This window comes from Martes martes (assembly GCF_963455335.1).
Source record: "Martes martes genome assembly, chromosome: 14".
Lineage (NCBI taxonomy): Eukaryota > Metazoa > Chordata > Mammalia > Carnivora > Mustelidae > Martes > Martes martes.
This window is the reverse complement of record NC_137902.1, coordinates 32,208,566-32,225,168: the sequence shown is the minus strand read 5'-3', so window position 1 is coordinate 32,225,168 and position 16,603 is coordinate 32,208,566. Positions and strand designations below refer to the sequence as shown.

General features: G+C 47.3%; 1 protein-coding gene across 1 annotated transcript in view; it reads right to left on the bottom strand.

The window, feature by feature from the left end:
• The window catches only part of PDLIM1 (PDZ and LIM domain 1), a 46,061-nt gene that overhangs the window by 10,621 nt on the left and 18,837 nt on the right, over window positions 1-16,603 (bottom strand). Inside the window, exons 3-4 of the mRNA XM_080822742.1 lie at window positions 16,298-16,382; window positions 12,236-12,435 (exon numbers count right to left, since the gene is read on the bottom strand). Coding sequence (XP_080678868.1) covers window positions 12,236-12,435; window positions 16,298-16,382 — 285 coding nt within the window. The remainder of the gene's footprint in view (window positions 1-12,235; window positions 12,436-16,297; window positions 16,383-16,603) is intronic.

The following is a 16,603-nucleotide window of genomic DNA, read 5'->3' as shown; positions in this document are numbered from 1 at the left end:
TCAAGATGGTCGTGGAGAGATTCATCAGGGGGTCACTCGTGCTGGCTGCCTGAGGGGAAGGGAAGCCAGCCACCAGCCGTGTCCATGGCTGCCGGATGGTCCCTGCCTTTGTCTCTCTCCCTGCCCCCCTCCAGGAGCCTGGGGGAGCCTCCCATCCCCCGGGCAGATGGGCCCCCTTGAGGAGTGGTCTTCCCCAAGGGCCACTGTCTTCCTCTTGGCTCACCTGTTCAGCCCTGCTGAATTGTACACCTGACTCTCTGTGAGTCTTGAGTTCTGAGCTTGCCCTATGTAAATACATTACATTATTTCTGATAAATTTTTTCTCTTATTACACTCAGAACTATTTTAAAATCAAAATCAGACCATGGAATGTTCTTGGTAGAATTCTTCCCCTTCTTTGGGATATGTTGTTATGTCTGGCGGCCACCAAGGGAACGCTAAAAATGACAAAGCTCAAACCACAAGGTCATCACATACTCTTCCAACACATAGTCTTGTAAAGTATTTCCGTGATTAAAAAAAAAGGAAAACAGTTTACTATTTATTCTCAAATAATGATTACATTGTTCTCCCACTTGACAACTTGTAAAACACATTCAATATTCATTCCTTATTTCAAGGATTGATACATCTAATTCAAAAACAGTATCATCAGCAAAGAATAAAAAAGATAAACCAAAAACTCTTAACTATAGAGAGAACAAACTGATGGTTACCAGAGGGAGGTGGGGCAGGGGGGATGAGGGGGTGGTGGTGAGAGGATAGGAGAAACAGGTGATGGGAATTAAGAAGACACTTAACTATACTGGAATTTAAAAAAAAAAAATCAGTATCTTATAAAAAAAAAAACAACAACCAAAAATAATATCCTGAATATGTTACAAAAGTAATTCTAGGACAAAAATGTGCATAAGAAACAGAGCAAAAAAAAAAAAAAACCCAACATTCTCAATTTTCATTTATAGTAACAACGGAATAAAGAATTCTATAGTGATAAGGTTTCAAAAACACAATGGACATGACTGAGTCACCAGGGAAAAAAGTAGGGAGGGAGGTACTGAAAGTTACCACATTCTTCTGAACCCAGTCTTTACCATTTAGTAACAAAATACAAGCTTTTAGTCAAACTCAACTCCTTAAAAAAAAAAACAAAAAACACTGAATTCCTTTGGGCTATCTAGACTTTACATTCTTTGTTTCCCAGTTCTTAATTGTCTTGGAGTCACACTTGGTGCTGAAATGTTTCCTGTTTTGTTAACATGTTACTTAAATGTTTCATATTTTCTCCCTCTCTTTTAGGCCCAGGCCCCAGGGCCTGCGGCCACCACCCACCACCCACCTCCCCACCCGCCTGTGAGAGCCAGGTGTTCAAGGATGTCAGGGGTCCTTGGAATGGGAAGAAATTTCCAGTCAGCTCGTCTCACAGAGCAAGATTCCAGAGACTGAGCCTGCTGTCCCTGTGACCCCCAGGACTGTTCCAGCCAAAAGAGCAGCTGAGGTGAAGGTCGGGTCGAAAAGGACAGAGAACAGCAGACTGCGGACTCTGGGCCATGGATCAACACAGCAGCCCTGGAATGAAAGTCTACTCCATCGAAGTAATGAGGTGGCTAGAGCGGGGACATACGGGGGTCTTCAATTTTTTTTCTAAACTTGAGCCAGCACCTGTGTGGCAACTTGATAATCTGTATACGGAGCCCAACAAAAACAAGGAGGCCGCAAGAAAAAAGTCCCCGCTGCTGATACGACCTTAATGGCATGTCTTCCCACACAGTGTGTCAACTTTGGTTCCTCCCTAAAACTGCCTGTTTTGGATAAAGTCTGGGACAAAAAGAGGCAGTACTTGAATTATAAGAAGCATCCAGGCAGGCGGAAGATACTCTTTTCACGAAAATCTTTCTCCCAGGGGCGCCTGGGTGGCTCAATTAGATGTCTGCCTTCAGCTCAGGTCATGATCCCAAGTTCCTGAGATCGAGTCCCATGTTGGGCTCCCTGCTCCTCAGGGAGTCTGTTTCTCCCACTCCCTCTGCCCCTCCACCAGCTCATGCTTGTGCAGGCTCTCTCTGTCAAATAAATAAAATCTTAAAAAAAAAAACTCTTTCAGGGCACCTGGATGGCTCAGTCACTTAAGCATCTGCCTTCTGCTCAGGTCATGATCCCAGGGTCCTGGGATGGAGCCCAGCATTGGGCTCCCTGCTCAGTGGGGAGTGTGCTTCTCCCTCTCCCTCTGCCCTTCACCCTGCTTGTGCACACTCTCTAGCAAATAAATACAATCTTTTTAAAAAAAATTTTTAAATTAAAAATCAGGGGGAAAAAAAAGAAGATGAAGTAGACATATTTCTTCCTATTCCACCCACTAAGTACAACTAAAATCCCTGGACATCACATATACAAGGAACATGAGACTGGGAAGGAAGCAGGAGGCACACCAGAGAGGGGAGTTGGGGCCTGAGGAAGAACACTGTGGTGAGTTCCCGGAGTTTTCTTCTGGCCTCACAGATCCCAGACGAGTTGCTGAAGAGGCAATGACCCAGAAGGGCAGTGAGTACAGACAAAAGCCCCGAGGATCTGCTCCCTCTCCAACCAAATCACCAAGAAAGGGGAGGCAGCCTGACACAACACTGGGAAGCAAGAACGTTTTTCCTGTCCGCAAAGGCCAGAAGAGGCTGGTGGGAAGTCCAGCCTTCCGCCCTTACCAGGCTGTGACAGGGCACCGCGAGGACACTCCGGGGTAGCATCACAGAAGGCCCAGTCGGAAGCCCAAGTTTCAGCTTGGGACAAAAAAAAGCCTGGTGGGAAGTGAGGCCCCTGACCACCACTCAGCCCTAACAAGGCCATCACTCTCCTCCGGTGGCGGCAGTGGAGGCCCTGTGGGTAGGCAGGCCTCTCACTCCTGTCCAGCAGTCAGGAGCAGCCCTGAGCAGCTGCAGGTGTCAGAGCCAGAGCAGGGAAACCGGACTCTACTCCCACCTTCGGGAACACCACTCTTCAAGGGGGCCCATCTCCTGCCTGGGGGATGGGAGGCTCCCCCAGGCCCCTTGGGGGGCAGGGCAGGGAGAGAGACAAAGGCAGGGACCAGCCAGCAGCCATGGACACGGCTGGTGGCTGGCTTCCCTTCCCCTCAGGCAGCCAGCACGAGTGAGCCGCTGATGAGTCTCTCCGCGTCCATCTTGACCTTCCCTGGCAGGAGCAAAGCATTTTTACACTTGGAGCTTTCATCGACATGGCTGACTCTGCTTCCAGCGGGGACCCCAGTACCCCAAGTGCCCCAGGAGGCTGACCGGGAATGAGAGAGGAGGAGTAGGAGAGGGAGAGGTAGCCTGGGGAGAATTCCCCCCTATGATTGCCCATATACCTGCTTTCTTTTTAAAAGAGAATGGGAACGAATGACACGTGGGTGGGTGGGTGGGCGGTGAGTGAGGAAATGTCACTGGCACACTTCACTGGCACTTGGAGAAGTGGCTTCAGCCCTGCAGACAGAGTGCCCACACTTGCCGGGGGCCACTGCCTGCGTCCTTAGACCCGGGAGGCGGCCCGGCGGGCTGGGTGGCCCAGAGCTCTGTTACCCACAGAGGACGCCGTGCTTGTGCACAAACCCATCCCTCTGCCCGGGGACAGTGCGCCAGCATCTGATGTTTGCGCTGTGGTCCCGTCATATGTACTGTCCCTCTGCCCTGGAGTGTCCCTCTGCCCTGGCAGCTTCTGGAAAAGCAGCGGAGGCTGAGAAGCTGGGGGATCTCAAACCGGATCTCCAGAGAAGGACTAGAGGAGATGCTGATGGCAAAGAAGCACATGGAAAGATGTTTGCCATCTTCACCCACGAGGGAAGTGCAAATTAAAACCACCACACGATACTACCTCTATGAGAATGGTGTGAGTAAAAAATAGTGATGGCACCAAATGCTAGAAAGAATATGGAAAATCTCGGGGCGCCTGGGTGGCTCAGTGGGTTAAAGCCTCTGCCTTCAGCTCAGGTCATGATCCCAGAGTCCTGGGATCGAGCCCCGCGTCAGGCTCTCTGCTCAGCAGGGAGCCTGCTTCCCTTCCTCTCTCTGTCTGCCTCTCTGCCTACTTGTGATCTCTGTCTGTCAAATAAATAAACAAAATCTTAAAAAAAAAAAAAAAAAAAAAAAAAAAAAAAAAAAAAGAATATGGAAAATCTTGATTATTCACACACCGTGGGGAGGAATGTAAAATGGTACAGTCTGCAGAACAGTTTTGCAAAATTAAACATGTAACTAAGTACCTGGGCATTTATCCCAAAGAGATAAAAATTTATGGTTGCACAAACACCTGTTCATAAGTGTTCACAGCGGCTTGATTTGTAAGAGCTGTAAAGAAGGCACAACCCAGATGTCCTGCAATGGGAGAATGTTTAAACAAACTTGGTACATCCATACCACAGAATAAAAGACAAATCAGGTAAGAACAACGAGACAGAAGATCAATAAGGAAACACGGGTATTGAACCACACTGCAGACCAATCGGACCCAACAGACATATAGAACACTATACCCAACAAGAGGAGAATACACATTCTTCTCAAGTGCACAGGAGATATTCTCCAAGATACACCACGTTGGGCCACAAAACAATTTTAAATTTAGGAAGACTGCAATCACCAAGTATCTTTTCTGACCATAATGGAATGAAGAAATCAACAGCAGAAGGAAAACTGAAAAATTCAAAAAAAATTGGAACTTAAACAATACACTCCTAAACAACCAACGGGACAAAGAAAAAAAATCACAAGTGAAATTAGAAAATATTTTGGGACAAATAAAAATTTAAAAAAGAACATACTAAAATGTATAGGATGTGGCACAAGCTAAGAGGGGACTTCGTAGCAGTAAACACCTCATTAAAAAAGAAGCGAAATCTCACAAGTAAGCAAACTTTACATCTCAAGGGACAAGAAAAAGAAGAAGTAAACCCAAAGTTGGCAGAAGGAAGAAAATAATAAAGGTTAGAGCAGAATCAAACAAAACAGAGAAGAGAAAAACAACAGAAAACCATCATCAAAACTATGAGTGTGCTGTTTTTAAAAAGATCAACAAAACTGACAAACTTTTAGCTAGACTCAGAAAAAGGGAAGACCCAAATAATAAAAAACAGAAATGAAAGAAGAGACATTACAGTGGATCTGACAGAAAGAAAAAGGGTCAAGAGAGATTATTATGAACAATATGCACAAACTGGACAACCTAGAAGAAACAGATAAATTCCTAGAAACATCCAACCTACCAAAATGAAATCATGAAAGGAAAAAATCTGAGCAGACCTATAATAAGTAACAAGACAGACTCAGTAATCAAGTCTCCCTACAACAAAAAACCCAGGACCAGATGGCTTCATTGGAGAGCTCCACCAAACAATGAAAGCAGAATTGACACCAGGGCACCTGCGCGGCTCAGCTGTTTGGGCATCTGACTCTTGATTTCCGCTCGGTCATGATCTCAGGGTTGTGGAATTGAGTCCCATGTAGGGTTCCACACTCAGCAGAGAGTCTGCTTGGGATTCTCTCTCCCTCTACCCCTTCCTCTCCCTCTGCCCCTCCCGTGCTCATGCGCACTCTCCCTGCTGTGAAGAGAGCCCGATGCAGGGCTTGATCCCAGGACCCTGGGATCATGACCTGAGCTGAAGGCAGAGGCTTTAACCCACTGAGCCACCCAGGCACCCCTTAAATAAATAAGTCTCAAAAAAAAAGAAGAGGAATTGAAACCAATCCTTCTCAAATAACCAAAGAGGAGCGAACACTTCCAGACTCATTCTATGAGGGCAGCATTACTCTGATACAAAACCAGACAAAGGTACCACAGGAAAATAAAATGACAGGCCAGTATCTCTAATTGTATTGATGCAAAAATCCTCAGCAAACAGAATTCAACAGCACATTAAAATGATTATACACCAAGACTAAGTGGGATTTATTCCTAGAATGCAAAGATGACTCAACATACCAAAATCAATCAATATAATACACTTCATTAACAGAATGGAAGATAAAAACCACAAGAACATCTCAGTTGATCAAGAAAACGCACTTGACAAAATTCAACACACTCTCATGATAAAAACACTAAACAAATCAGGAATAGAAGGAAATTACTTCAATATAATAAAGGTCATGCATGACAAGCCCACAGCTATCATCATACTTAATGGTGAAAAACTGGGAGTTTTTCCTCTAAGCTCAAGAAAATGACAAGGATGCCCACTCTCACCACTTCTGTTCAACACGGTACTGAAGTCCTAGCCTAGGCAATTAGGCAAAAAAAGGAATAAAAATCATCCAAATTGGAAAGGAATAAATAATATTATCTCTGTTTAGAGGTAGCATGATCTTATACATAGAAAATCCTAAAGATCCACAAACAAAAAAAAAGTTGTTAGAATAAAGGAATTTAGGGGCACCTGGGTGGCTCAGTCAGTTAAGCATCTGCCTTCAGCTCAGGTCATGATCCAAGGATCCTTGGATCGACCCCTATGTCAGGCTTCCTGCTCACTGGAGAGCCTGCTTGTCCCTCTCCATCTGCCTTCCTCCTGCTTGTGCACTCTCTCTGACAAATAAATAAAAATCTTTAAAAAAAAATTAGATAAAGGAATTCAGCAAAGCTGCAGGATACACTGTTGGTGGGAATGTAAAATAGCACAGCATTACAGAAAACGCTATGAACATTCCTCAAAAGATAAAAAATAAAATTACTATATGATCTAGCAATCCCATTTTGGGGTATCTAGCCACAAGAATTAAAATCAGGATCTCGGGGCGCCTGGGTGGCTCAGTGGGTTAAAGCCTCTGCCTTCGGCTCAGATCATGATCCCAGGGTGCTGGGATCGGCCCCGCATCAGTCTCTCTGCTCGGCAGGGAGCCTGCTTCCCTTCCTCTCTCTCTGCCTGCCTCTCTGCCTACTTGTGATCTCTGTCTGTCAAATAAATTAAAAAAAAAATAAAAATCTTTAAAAAAATCAGGACCTCAAAAATATATCTGTACACTCATGTTCACTGTAACATTAGCCACAATTGCTGAGGGGTGGGAGTGGCCTGAATGTCCGTTGACAGATGAACGGATAAAGCAAATGTGGTACTAGACGATGGAGGATAGCTGAGCCTTAAAAAAAAATCTTGTCACATGCTGCAACATGGATGAACCTTGATGACATTATGCTGAGTGAAATAAACCAGTCACAATATGACAAGTACCATGATTCTATTTATGTGAGGTTCCTCAAGTAGTCAGTCTGAGAAATGGAGTGCGAGGGGCGCCTGGGTGGCTCGGTCAGTTAAGCATCAGACCCTTGGTTTCAGCTAAGGTCATGATCTCAGGGTTGTGGGATCGAGCTCATGTCTGGCTCCTTCCTGGGTATGGAGCCTGCTTAAGACTCTCTCTCCCTCTGCCTAGAGCGGGAGAGGGAAAGGGGGCTGTTTAGTATATACAGAATTTCAGTTTCGCAAGATGAAAAAAGTCCTAGAGATCTGTTGCACAATGACCCGCATGTAGTTACTAGTCCTATACACTTAAAAATGGTTAAGATGGTCTATTTTACGTTAAGTATTTTTTACCACAATGAAAAAAAAAATCCTTAGAACAGGAAAAAAGGGAACTACTGGTACATAAGACGACCTAATTATATCGAACAGATTTCTAGTGAATTATGCTGAGTAAAAAAAGCCAATTCTAGAAAATTGCCTCTTGTATGATTCCATTAATAGAACATTCTTGAAACAGAAGTATAGAAGTGGATAGTAGATTAGTGGCTGCAGGGGGTTAAGAGGGGCACAGCGGGTGGGGGGGGGAGTGGGTGTGGCTACCCTTGTAGTGATGGAAATCTTGTTTGTCTTGGCCATACCAATGGCAACATTGTTTTTTTGATACTGTGCTATAGTTTTCAAGGTGGCAACACTGAAGGGAACTGGGTAAAGGGTATAGGGGACCTCTCTCCATTATTTCCTCTGACTGCATGTGAATCTACAATTACTTTAAAATAAAGACTTTAATTAAGCTTAAGAAATCTTTCTCCACACAAGGGAGGATTAAGTGCCAACTGGAAATAATGCAGAGACTTTAGTACTTGGTGGTTCTGTCACTGGGGCTGAAGCAGGCAGGCTGGCTCAGAAAAAGTCTTCATGTTTGAGGTGCCTCAACTTGGTTACCCCGTCGTTCACCAAAACATGCAGTTCTGAGAAACCCTAGATAATCCTTTTGGGAAAGGGAGCCTAGCCAGAAGGCTCCGAGTTTTAGTCTTCAGAGGCCTAGATGCTGGACTTGTAATAAGAAACCAGAGGAGTAATTATGGCCACCGGGAGAGGAGGGAGGAACGCCCAGACTCCAGAGCCAGTTTTCTGGAGGCCGTAGGCAAGTTAAGCCAGGGGGTAAAGAGCCACGCCATGATGGAGATTTTCTTCTGATCCAGCTCCGAATGGGTCAAGGTTAATACAATCCCTCTGACATCATTTGAATAGAGAACAATGCATCCCTTTATTTCCACTGCACCTGCTTAGAAATATGCCTTGTGAGTGTACAGGGGAGGGTGGGGATTGCCTGGGAACACAAGCTGCAAAGCCAGTGTCTCTGTTTTTGTGGTTGTTGTTGTTTTAAGATTATTTATCTGAGAGAGAAAACAGAGCAAGCAAGAGAGAACATGAGTCAGGGGGAAGGGGCAGAGGCAGAGGGAGAAGCAGGCTCCCCGCTGAGCTGGGAGTCTGATGCAGGACTCAATCCCAGGACCCTGGGATCATGACCTGAGCTGAAGGCAGATGCCCAACCGACTGAGCCAGCCAGGCATCCCATCCAGTGTCTTTGGACTGCTGTGTCGGGTAAGGGAACCCAGCCACTCCATCAGAAAGGGGACGGACTGGACTGGCTGGCTGGACTTGAGCTACGAGGCTAGAAAGAAAGCGGTCTACTGGAAGTCATAGCAACATCTTCTCCAGAACACTTATCCATATGCTTCTGCCCTTCTGGAGCCCCCAGGACTCAGAGGTGAAATCAGTGACTGATTCACTTAACACCTGTGCCAGGTGTGGTCCACACACGGCACCGAGTTCTCTAAACAACCTGCTGAGGAGGCGGAAAGCCTTACGTGCGCCTTGGAGATGGGGAGGCTGAGTCTCACAGAAGTTACGTGGTCTGCCCGACGTAAGAGGCCGACCTGGGATTCATGGGCCCTCTAGCCACAAGACGTGTACCTTTAGGCAAGTATAGAGCGGCATCACATCTACAAGGAAACCCAGGCCCTGAATCACCAGAAAATGACCAGAGCCCTTCAAGTCAGCTGAAAGAGGTCAGAGCGCAGGCAGAAGCTTTCAGCTGAATAGGGCAACATTTCCTCCACCCACGCGGTACACACCAGGGACTCAATACATGAGTGTTAAGCGAAACTGCCCCAAAGGCTGTCCCACTCAGCTGTGTGTGTGTCTTGGGAGGCCAGGCAGCAGATGGTGCCCTCTTGCCTGCCATCCCAGTTTAACCTGGAAACAGCAATGCTGTCTGTATTCTGGTCACATGGGGACGCGGCCCTGGGACGCCCAACGAGACAGGGAGCCACATACACACACACACTGGGCTGCTTTGAAGTGTCTGGGACAAAGAAACTCAAGAGGGAGCCCCAGGGAATCAGTGATGACCTCAGACGCAAAGTATGGAGTGAGCCAATTCTCAGTGAATGTTACAGACTTAACAATGCGAGTGAGTGAGTGAGCGCTTGGGGCCTTCTGCTGACCAAGCAAGCCAGCTACCCGTGGCCGCCGGCCGCACAGGAGAGTCTGCCTCTGCCAAGAACGCACAAGCAGCCTCTCTGAAGTGGGCCGGGAAGCAGACCCTCATGATGGGCAGTACAGTCCTTCTGGGCCCTGCCTCTGCCATGGGCTGCTGGTATTCCCGCTGTTTCCGGATTCATCCTCAGAGTCTGGGGTGAGGTTGAAGCACGGCCCCCTGTGCTGAGAAAATCTGGAAGGAGGGCCCTGACAGCGGGAAGACTCAGCGCCAGCTGCAGCCAGAAGTCTGCGACAGGAGGGGACAGGGGCTGAAGGAAAGGCTTGCACGTGTCCCAACGGTTTCAGACTTAATTGTTTCAGGAAGAGGGGAGCCAGTGGGGAGCATAAGAAAAGAAAGAAGACATTAATGAAGGAAAAACCACCAACGCCAGACTAAAATACTCCCCCGGCACATATTTCTCCCAATGCATAGCAGTTCTTTCAATCAAGGATGTGTCATTTCCTGGGTTATTAAATCCAGATCATGGAACATTCCACTCAGGGACAGTAAAAGAGGGTCACGTTCTCAGCGTCCCCCATCACCAAAGAAGCAAAGAAGAGGGATCATGGCCCTTGGCATTCTGGCCGCTCAGCTCCCCATGGGGCTGTCCGTGGAAAGCCCAGGGGGCCCAGCACGACATGCTTTCTCAGGCTCCCCCACAAGCCCCCGCAGTCACCTGGAAGACCATCATCATCCCAAGCCACACAACCCCTGCAGGAATCATAAACTGGGGAAGCAGCAGCAGGAGCAGTCACCTTGTCTCGGTTACTACAACAAATGTCAGTGACCTTGAACATCTTGTAACAAAGCCAAAGTCACTCAGCAAAACTGAGTCTAAATTTTAAGTCTAAGCAAAACTGACTCTAAGGAGCTTAAAGGAAATTGCAGAGCCTTTCAGCTGGGCCCAGGGACCTGCATACAGTGGGTGCCCAATAACATCCATCTCCCTTTTCCGGGGAGAGGGCAACAGCTATCTGCGTGGTCTGGTGAAGGAACCCTTGGGAGGGACAGCACTTTCCACACATGTAAGTTGTCTGGAACCTCCCATGCCTTAACCTCTCCCAACCTGCATCTGAAGCAACGGGTGTGCAATTTACTCACCGGAAGAGCTGGCCCGGTTCTTGTTAAAGTAAGAAACTGAACAGCAAACAGGCTTCAGAGCGAACACAAGCACTGAGGATTCCAAGTGGAAAGATGCTCAGAGACCAGACAAGATTCAGACCATGCGGTATTGTCCAACCAATGTGACTCTCACCAACGTTTAAAAACCAGGTTTCAGGTTTTTAAAAAAGGCTTTCCGGAATCCACGTCAGTGAAATTAACCAGCCGAAATTAACAAATCAGCAGGGCGACTGGAGCCACTCTGAGCCTGTGGCTGTGCAGCTGCCCACAGGCCACTCTGCTCCCCCTGTCTGCCCTCCGAGCTCTGTCCTGATCTTCCCTCCCACCTTTGGGCTGTGAGGGGGCAACGCACAACCTAGTCCCTCATCTTTTCATCCCAGGAAACTGGTCCCACCTCTTATTCTCCTTTCTCAAACCCAGTTCCTTTGCTGTGGGCTCTGTTAGCCCCCGTGTTTCTGGATTCATCTTTGAAGGGTCTGGGATGGGGCACCCGGGTGGCTCAGTTGGTTAAGCATTCGATCTCAGCTCAGGTCTGGACTCAAGGTTGTGAGTTCAAGCCCCGTGTTGGGCTCCATGCTGGGCTCAAAGCCTACTTTAAAAAAAAACCAACCAACCAACAAATCTGGGACAGAGCAGACACTGGGCCCCCTCTGCTAGGAAGCCAGACGATACTTTGGATAAAGACTTAGAGGCAACTGCGGCCAAATGGCTGGTGACAGGAGGGGACAGGCCTCCCTAGCCCTGAGAAAGATGCTTCCTTCGACCTCTCTACCCCGGCCACCTGCAGCTCCCTCACCCAGCCTCTGCCCCCAGTCAGAACCTGTTCCGACAGACACACATTCATATCCTCACACACTTCTCTTCTATTGTTTCCACTCTGGGGGCAGAACAGCAAACACTCGTTCACAAAAACTCATCATGAAGTCCACGTCCCTCGCTCAGGTCAGATGGTGAACACAAGGAGGAGCCCCAAACTATAAATCTGACAGAATGCCTCAGGAATCTGTAGGGCTCCCAGAGAAGGAAGGTGATCACTGAGAAGATGACGATGATCCGAGAAATCCAGGAAAGAAGGAATTAGGTCTCGGTGAATAACTGATTCGTTTGTGCCAGGCGGAGTTCTAGGCATTTTACACATTACTTCTTATGGGCCAACAACCCTACAAGGCAGGTGGTATTTGCCCCTTTCCAGAGATAAGGAAAATGAAGGCAGAAAGTACGGGGCTGGGGTAGACACTTTTCTCTCTGAGCTGGAGGAGGCTCCACCTCCCTCCACCTGCTGTGGACCATGAACCTGGTCCTGCTGGGAAGGGCCTTTTCCAGGACTGGCCTGTAGGGGGAATTCCAAGGCTACTTACGCTCTGCCGTTTGTCTCCTGCCCGCTGGCTGCTGTCTTGGACTCCAAGGCGTTGTTGAAGTTGGTTATGTTTTCAGAGGAATAGAGGCCAGCCGGGTTGTTGTACTGGTTTGTGATGACCCTGGGGGCAGAGCTGGAGGCCGGTGAGGCAGTGAAGGGCATGGCACTCCGGTTGTGGGCACTCCCTATATGCAGGACCTCCTGTCGGCAGAGTTCAGAGCAGAAATCAGGGGGCGCTCAGTGCACACCTCTCAAGGGGCAGTGCAGGCTGAGCTCCAGAAAGGAAGATCTGGGGGCCCTGGGTCCACATCAACCTTCATCAGAAGGGCCCTGATACGCCCACTAGACACACAGGCAATGAGCAGGGAAGCCTTAAGATGGGCGAGGGTGCGGCTTCGCACGCCAGCAATGCCTTCTCGTTCTTCCCTGAGGCCCAGTCAGGCCTGATCTGCTGCTGGCGCCACTGGGCACAACACCCCCACAGGCCTTGGACCATCACAATCCAAGCTGGGGCCGATACACCCTTGCAGGGCACATTCCAGAGGGATTAGGGTACAAGGAGGAGAACACACGTCACTCGGTCCATGTGCAGCAGGAGATGATAAAAGGTGGAGACAGATTCCCTAGGATCCAGGGGGTTACACCAGCAAGATAAGAAGCTGTGGGGCCACCGGGCAAAGCACTGCTGAGGAGGCCGGGATGGCTCAGCGCTGGGGCAGGAAGGGGTAAAGGGAGCAGGGGATCTGCAGGAGGCCACCGCTCACCAAACGGACAGACGGCTGGGAGGTACCTGCTAGAGGGGCGTGCCCAGGAGTCCCTCCTTCTGTAACGTGAGACAGCGCCCGGCACCCCCTCCCTGCGCAGCGCAGCCGGGAGCCTGGATAATTCCTACAGGGACAACAGCTCGGAGCTTCTTTACAAACACACCCCCACCTCCACGCCCACCAGCCTGACACTTTTTAAACTAACATTCCTGTTCTTAAAAATCATGGCTTTTCCCGACAACACAATTAGAAAGGTGCTTTCTGCACAAACATTCTGGACCCGGCCCACAGCACGGACTCTGCAGCGACTACACTCGACCTGCACCCTATTTTCTGTGTTCCCCAACACAGGACTTTCCTGAACCCTGGCCTCTTTCTTCATACCCAGGCCCAGAACAACTGGCCCCATAAGAGTTCTTTTGGGGGAACTACTTTTAGAACAACTTCTTGTTCTTCCTCCCCACCCACCGCCCCGCTCTTTTTCACCCAAACTTCAAGTCTTTCACGCTTTCTTAGAAAACATGACAATGAAAAGTAACACCTTCATTCACTGTGTACCGATCTAGATAAAAGTCAAGGAAATATTTTTATGACTGAGATTTCTTTTTCACTATTGAGGCAGGCTTCCTTTTTAACAAGCTGGAACCGGTGAGGTTTTAAAGTAGAAATTACAGTGAGTCCACTTTGTCCACATTGGACAAAAGCAAAGTACACAGAGATCACGCTCCAAAAAGGGGAAGTACCATCAGTTAAGAAAATAACCTTAGCAGCAACCAAAGCACGGTTAAGTAAATTTTATGGCACAACTACCAGGAGGAACACTACACAGTCACTCGCAGCAGGGCATCTGGCAACCACAGTGACCGGCAAACAGACATCCAACCAGCGTTCCGCCCCTTCTCCCTTCCCAGAAACACAGTTCCAGTGAGAATGGAAGACAAGAGAAAATTATTCCGGTTGGAAATTGATTTTTCTCTTTATAGAGAATTTGCTGGGAATGTATCTGTTTTGTACATAAAAGGAATATCTCTAACCCCAAGTGAATACTGGTCTTTCCAGAAGTCAGGCGGTTAATTCAGGGCCTGCCTTTTGGAAGGGATGATGTAATTGTTTGGGCTTTGTATTTATCAGTCTCCAAGGAAACTCAATAATGAGGAAATATAAACTAGGTGTGTAACTACTCTGACCTCAGATAAGCTGGGGTGGTGGTTGGCATTACATGAACTAACAGATCTTTTAATTATAGATGAACTCTGCTCTTACTCATTCCTTTATTTTAGAATGACTGGAAGTGGAAGGTTTTGGAAAAAGGAGAGTGGGAAGTTTTTCCATAGGAACAAAGAATTACTGGAATCAAAAGAAAAATATACTCAAGTCGGATGTTAAAATATTTGTACAGAATTTTTTAAATTCTTTTTTTAAGGAAGAGAACTACCTTCGAAATATTAACAGAGGGACCGGATTATAGGTTTACAATGAAAACTAAAGACAGAAAAACATGTAAGTGAAACGTTAAGTATTACCTTAGTTGTGTGAAAGTAAGATTTTAGGGAGACCAAATCAAAACAAAATCACCCCTTAGGTATTGTAAAATATATGAAAGCTTAACACACTGAAACTTAACATTTATAGTAAATTCAGCAAAGTGGCTAAGAATTTCTCGGGAAGTTGGAGTTAACGGTGGCATGTTTAAAATTAGTTTGCATGGGGCACCTGGCCGGCTTAGTCGGAAGAGTCTGTGACTCCTGATCTCGGGGTTAGGAGTTCGAGCCCCATGCTGGGTGTAGAGATTACTTAAAAAATAAATAAATAAATAAACTTTAAAAAAATAACGAAAAAATGGAATTGGTTTGCACAACCGCTGGTTTACAGACTGAGTGACATCCTAGACCAGCTTTCCTTACAGGAGCTCTACAGAGTAACATGTTCATGCCTGTTTTTGAAATGCCAGATGCAAAATGGTCCGTAATGCAACGCTCAGGATTTCTGAGTACGATTTTTATTATGTTAATGAAAAAATGTTATGTGACTATATCTCAGAAATTTTCATGGATACCTTTGAGAAAATATGACTTGTAAACAACCACTTAATTTATCCACACAACATACTTCATGAGTGGTTTTTTTTCTCTTTTTTTTATAAGTTCATTTTCACAGAAGTTTCTCTCATGTATAAAGTATAGCTAGCTATGTGTTACCTTTTTATTTTATCTTGATTCACCGTAAGAAGTCAGTCATGTCCCAAATTTAGAAACAAAAGTTGAAGTTCAAATCTTTAGTTGGGGTTAAATATATAACAATCACAAACCAGTCTAAGAGAAGTTTTCAAAAGCAATTATCAATTAACTTTTTTTTCTCAAGATTTTTATTTTTAAGTAACCTCTATACCCCACATGGGGCTCGAACTCATAACCCCAACAAGAGCTGCGTGGCCCACTGACTCAGTAAGGCCCCCCTATTTATTAACTTATTAATAATAATTCATTAATGTATCCAAGACACATACTTTGTAAAAAGGAGCAGGCCATGCACAAGGAATTTCACAAAAATGTTCTAAACAGACTGAAGTTTTTTCCCCTTATTTCAAAAGAGCACCCATTCATGGTCGATAACTTAGGAGACGCAATTAAGGAAGAAAGAAAGAAAATCACTTTTAATCTAACTACTAAGGGACTTGTTTACAAATACGGGGTCTTCGGAGCATCTACTGTCCTCGGAAACTGTCCGGCTGGCAGACTGTACGCTGACCGCCCGGCACGGTCTCAGTCTGCCCTGCCACTTTATTTTGTGACTTGAGGGTCTCACCAGAAGCCTCCCTTCTACAGAGATGAGAGAGTCCCACCAGAAGGCTCATGGAGACCAGAGAGAGGGGGGTCCGGGGAGGGGAGGCGGGGTAACCAGCACGCTCTCGTCTCTCGGCTCCAGGCCTCATGACCTAACACTTGCTCTCTCCCCGGTTTGACTGGCGCGGATCTGAAATGCGTGGTGAGCTGAGCCAGCTCCTGGATGTCACCATGGTCCTACCATCATCCTATTCTGCGCAGGAAGGCGTCCTCCCGCTTCCTGTATCACTTCCTATGCCCCCCCACTCCGTGTCCCTGCCCTGGGGCTTTCCGGCTCTGTCCTCCGGGAGCTCTCTTACGGGAAGAAGCGAACAGGAGCCAGGTCCCCGCGCTGTCAGCGGCGGGTTCTCCTGGCCTCGGCCCAAGCCTCCAGGGCCAGAGAAACAGGGGTGTGCAAAGCCGTGTGGAAGGCAGAGAAGGCAGGAGCAGCAGCGGCCGTGGTGAAAGAGTACTTACTTGGGGTTCAGAGGCTAAATTCATCTTGTATGGATGACGCTTCCCTTCCTCGGTCACCAGGGGGGACCAGATCTTTTGTTCAGATCTGCAACAGATGGACAAAACTACTGTTTCACTCATGCTAAACAATATATGCTAAAATCCAGAAAATGCCCCTTCTTGCCTGACTTCTGGCCTCTAAACCAGGGCTCTGCCACCTGCCTTCCCCTCTATCTGCCAATCTGATGATGTCTTGTCTGATGGCGGCCGCACTCCGCCCCCGAGGGGCTTCCCATGCGGCTCAGACCTCTTCCGGCCTCATCCTCT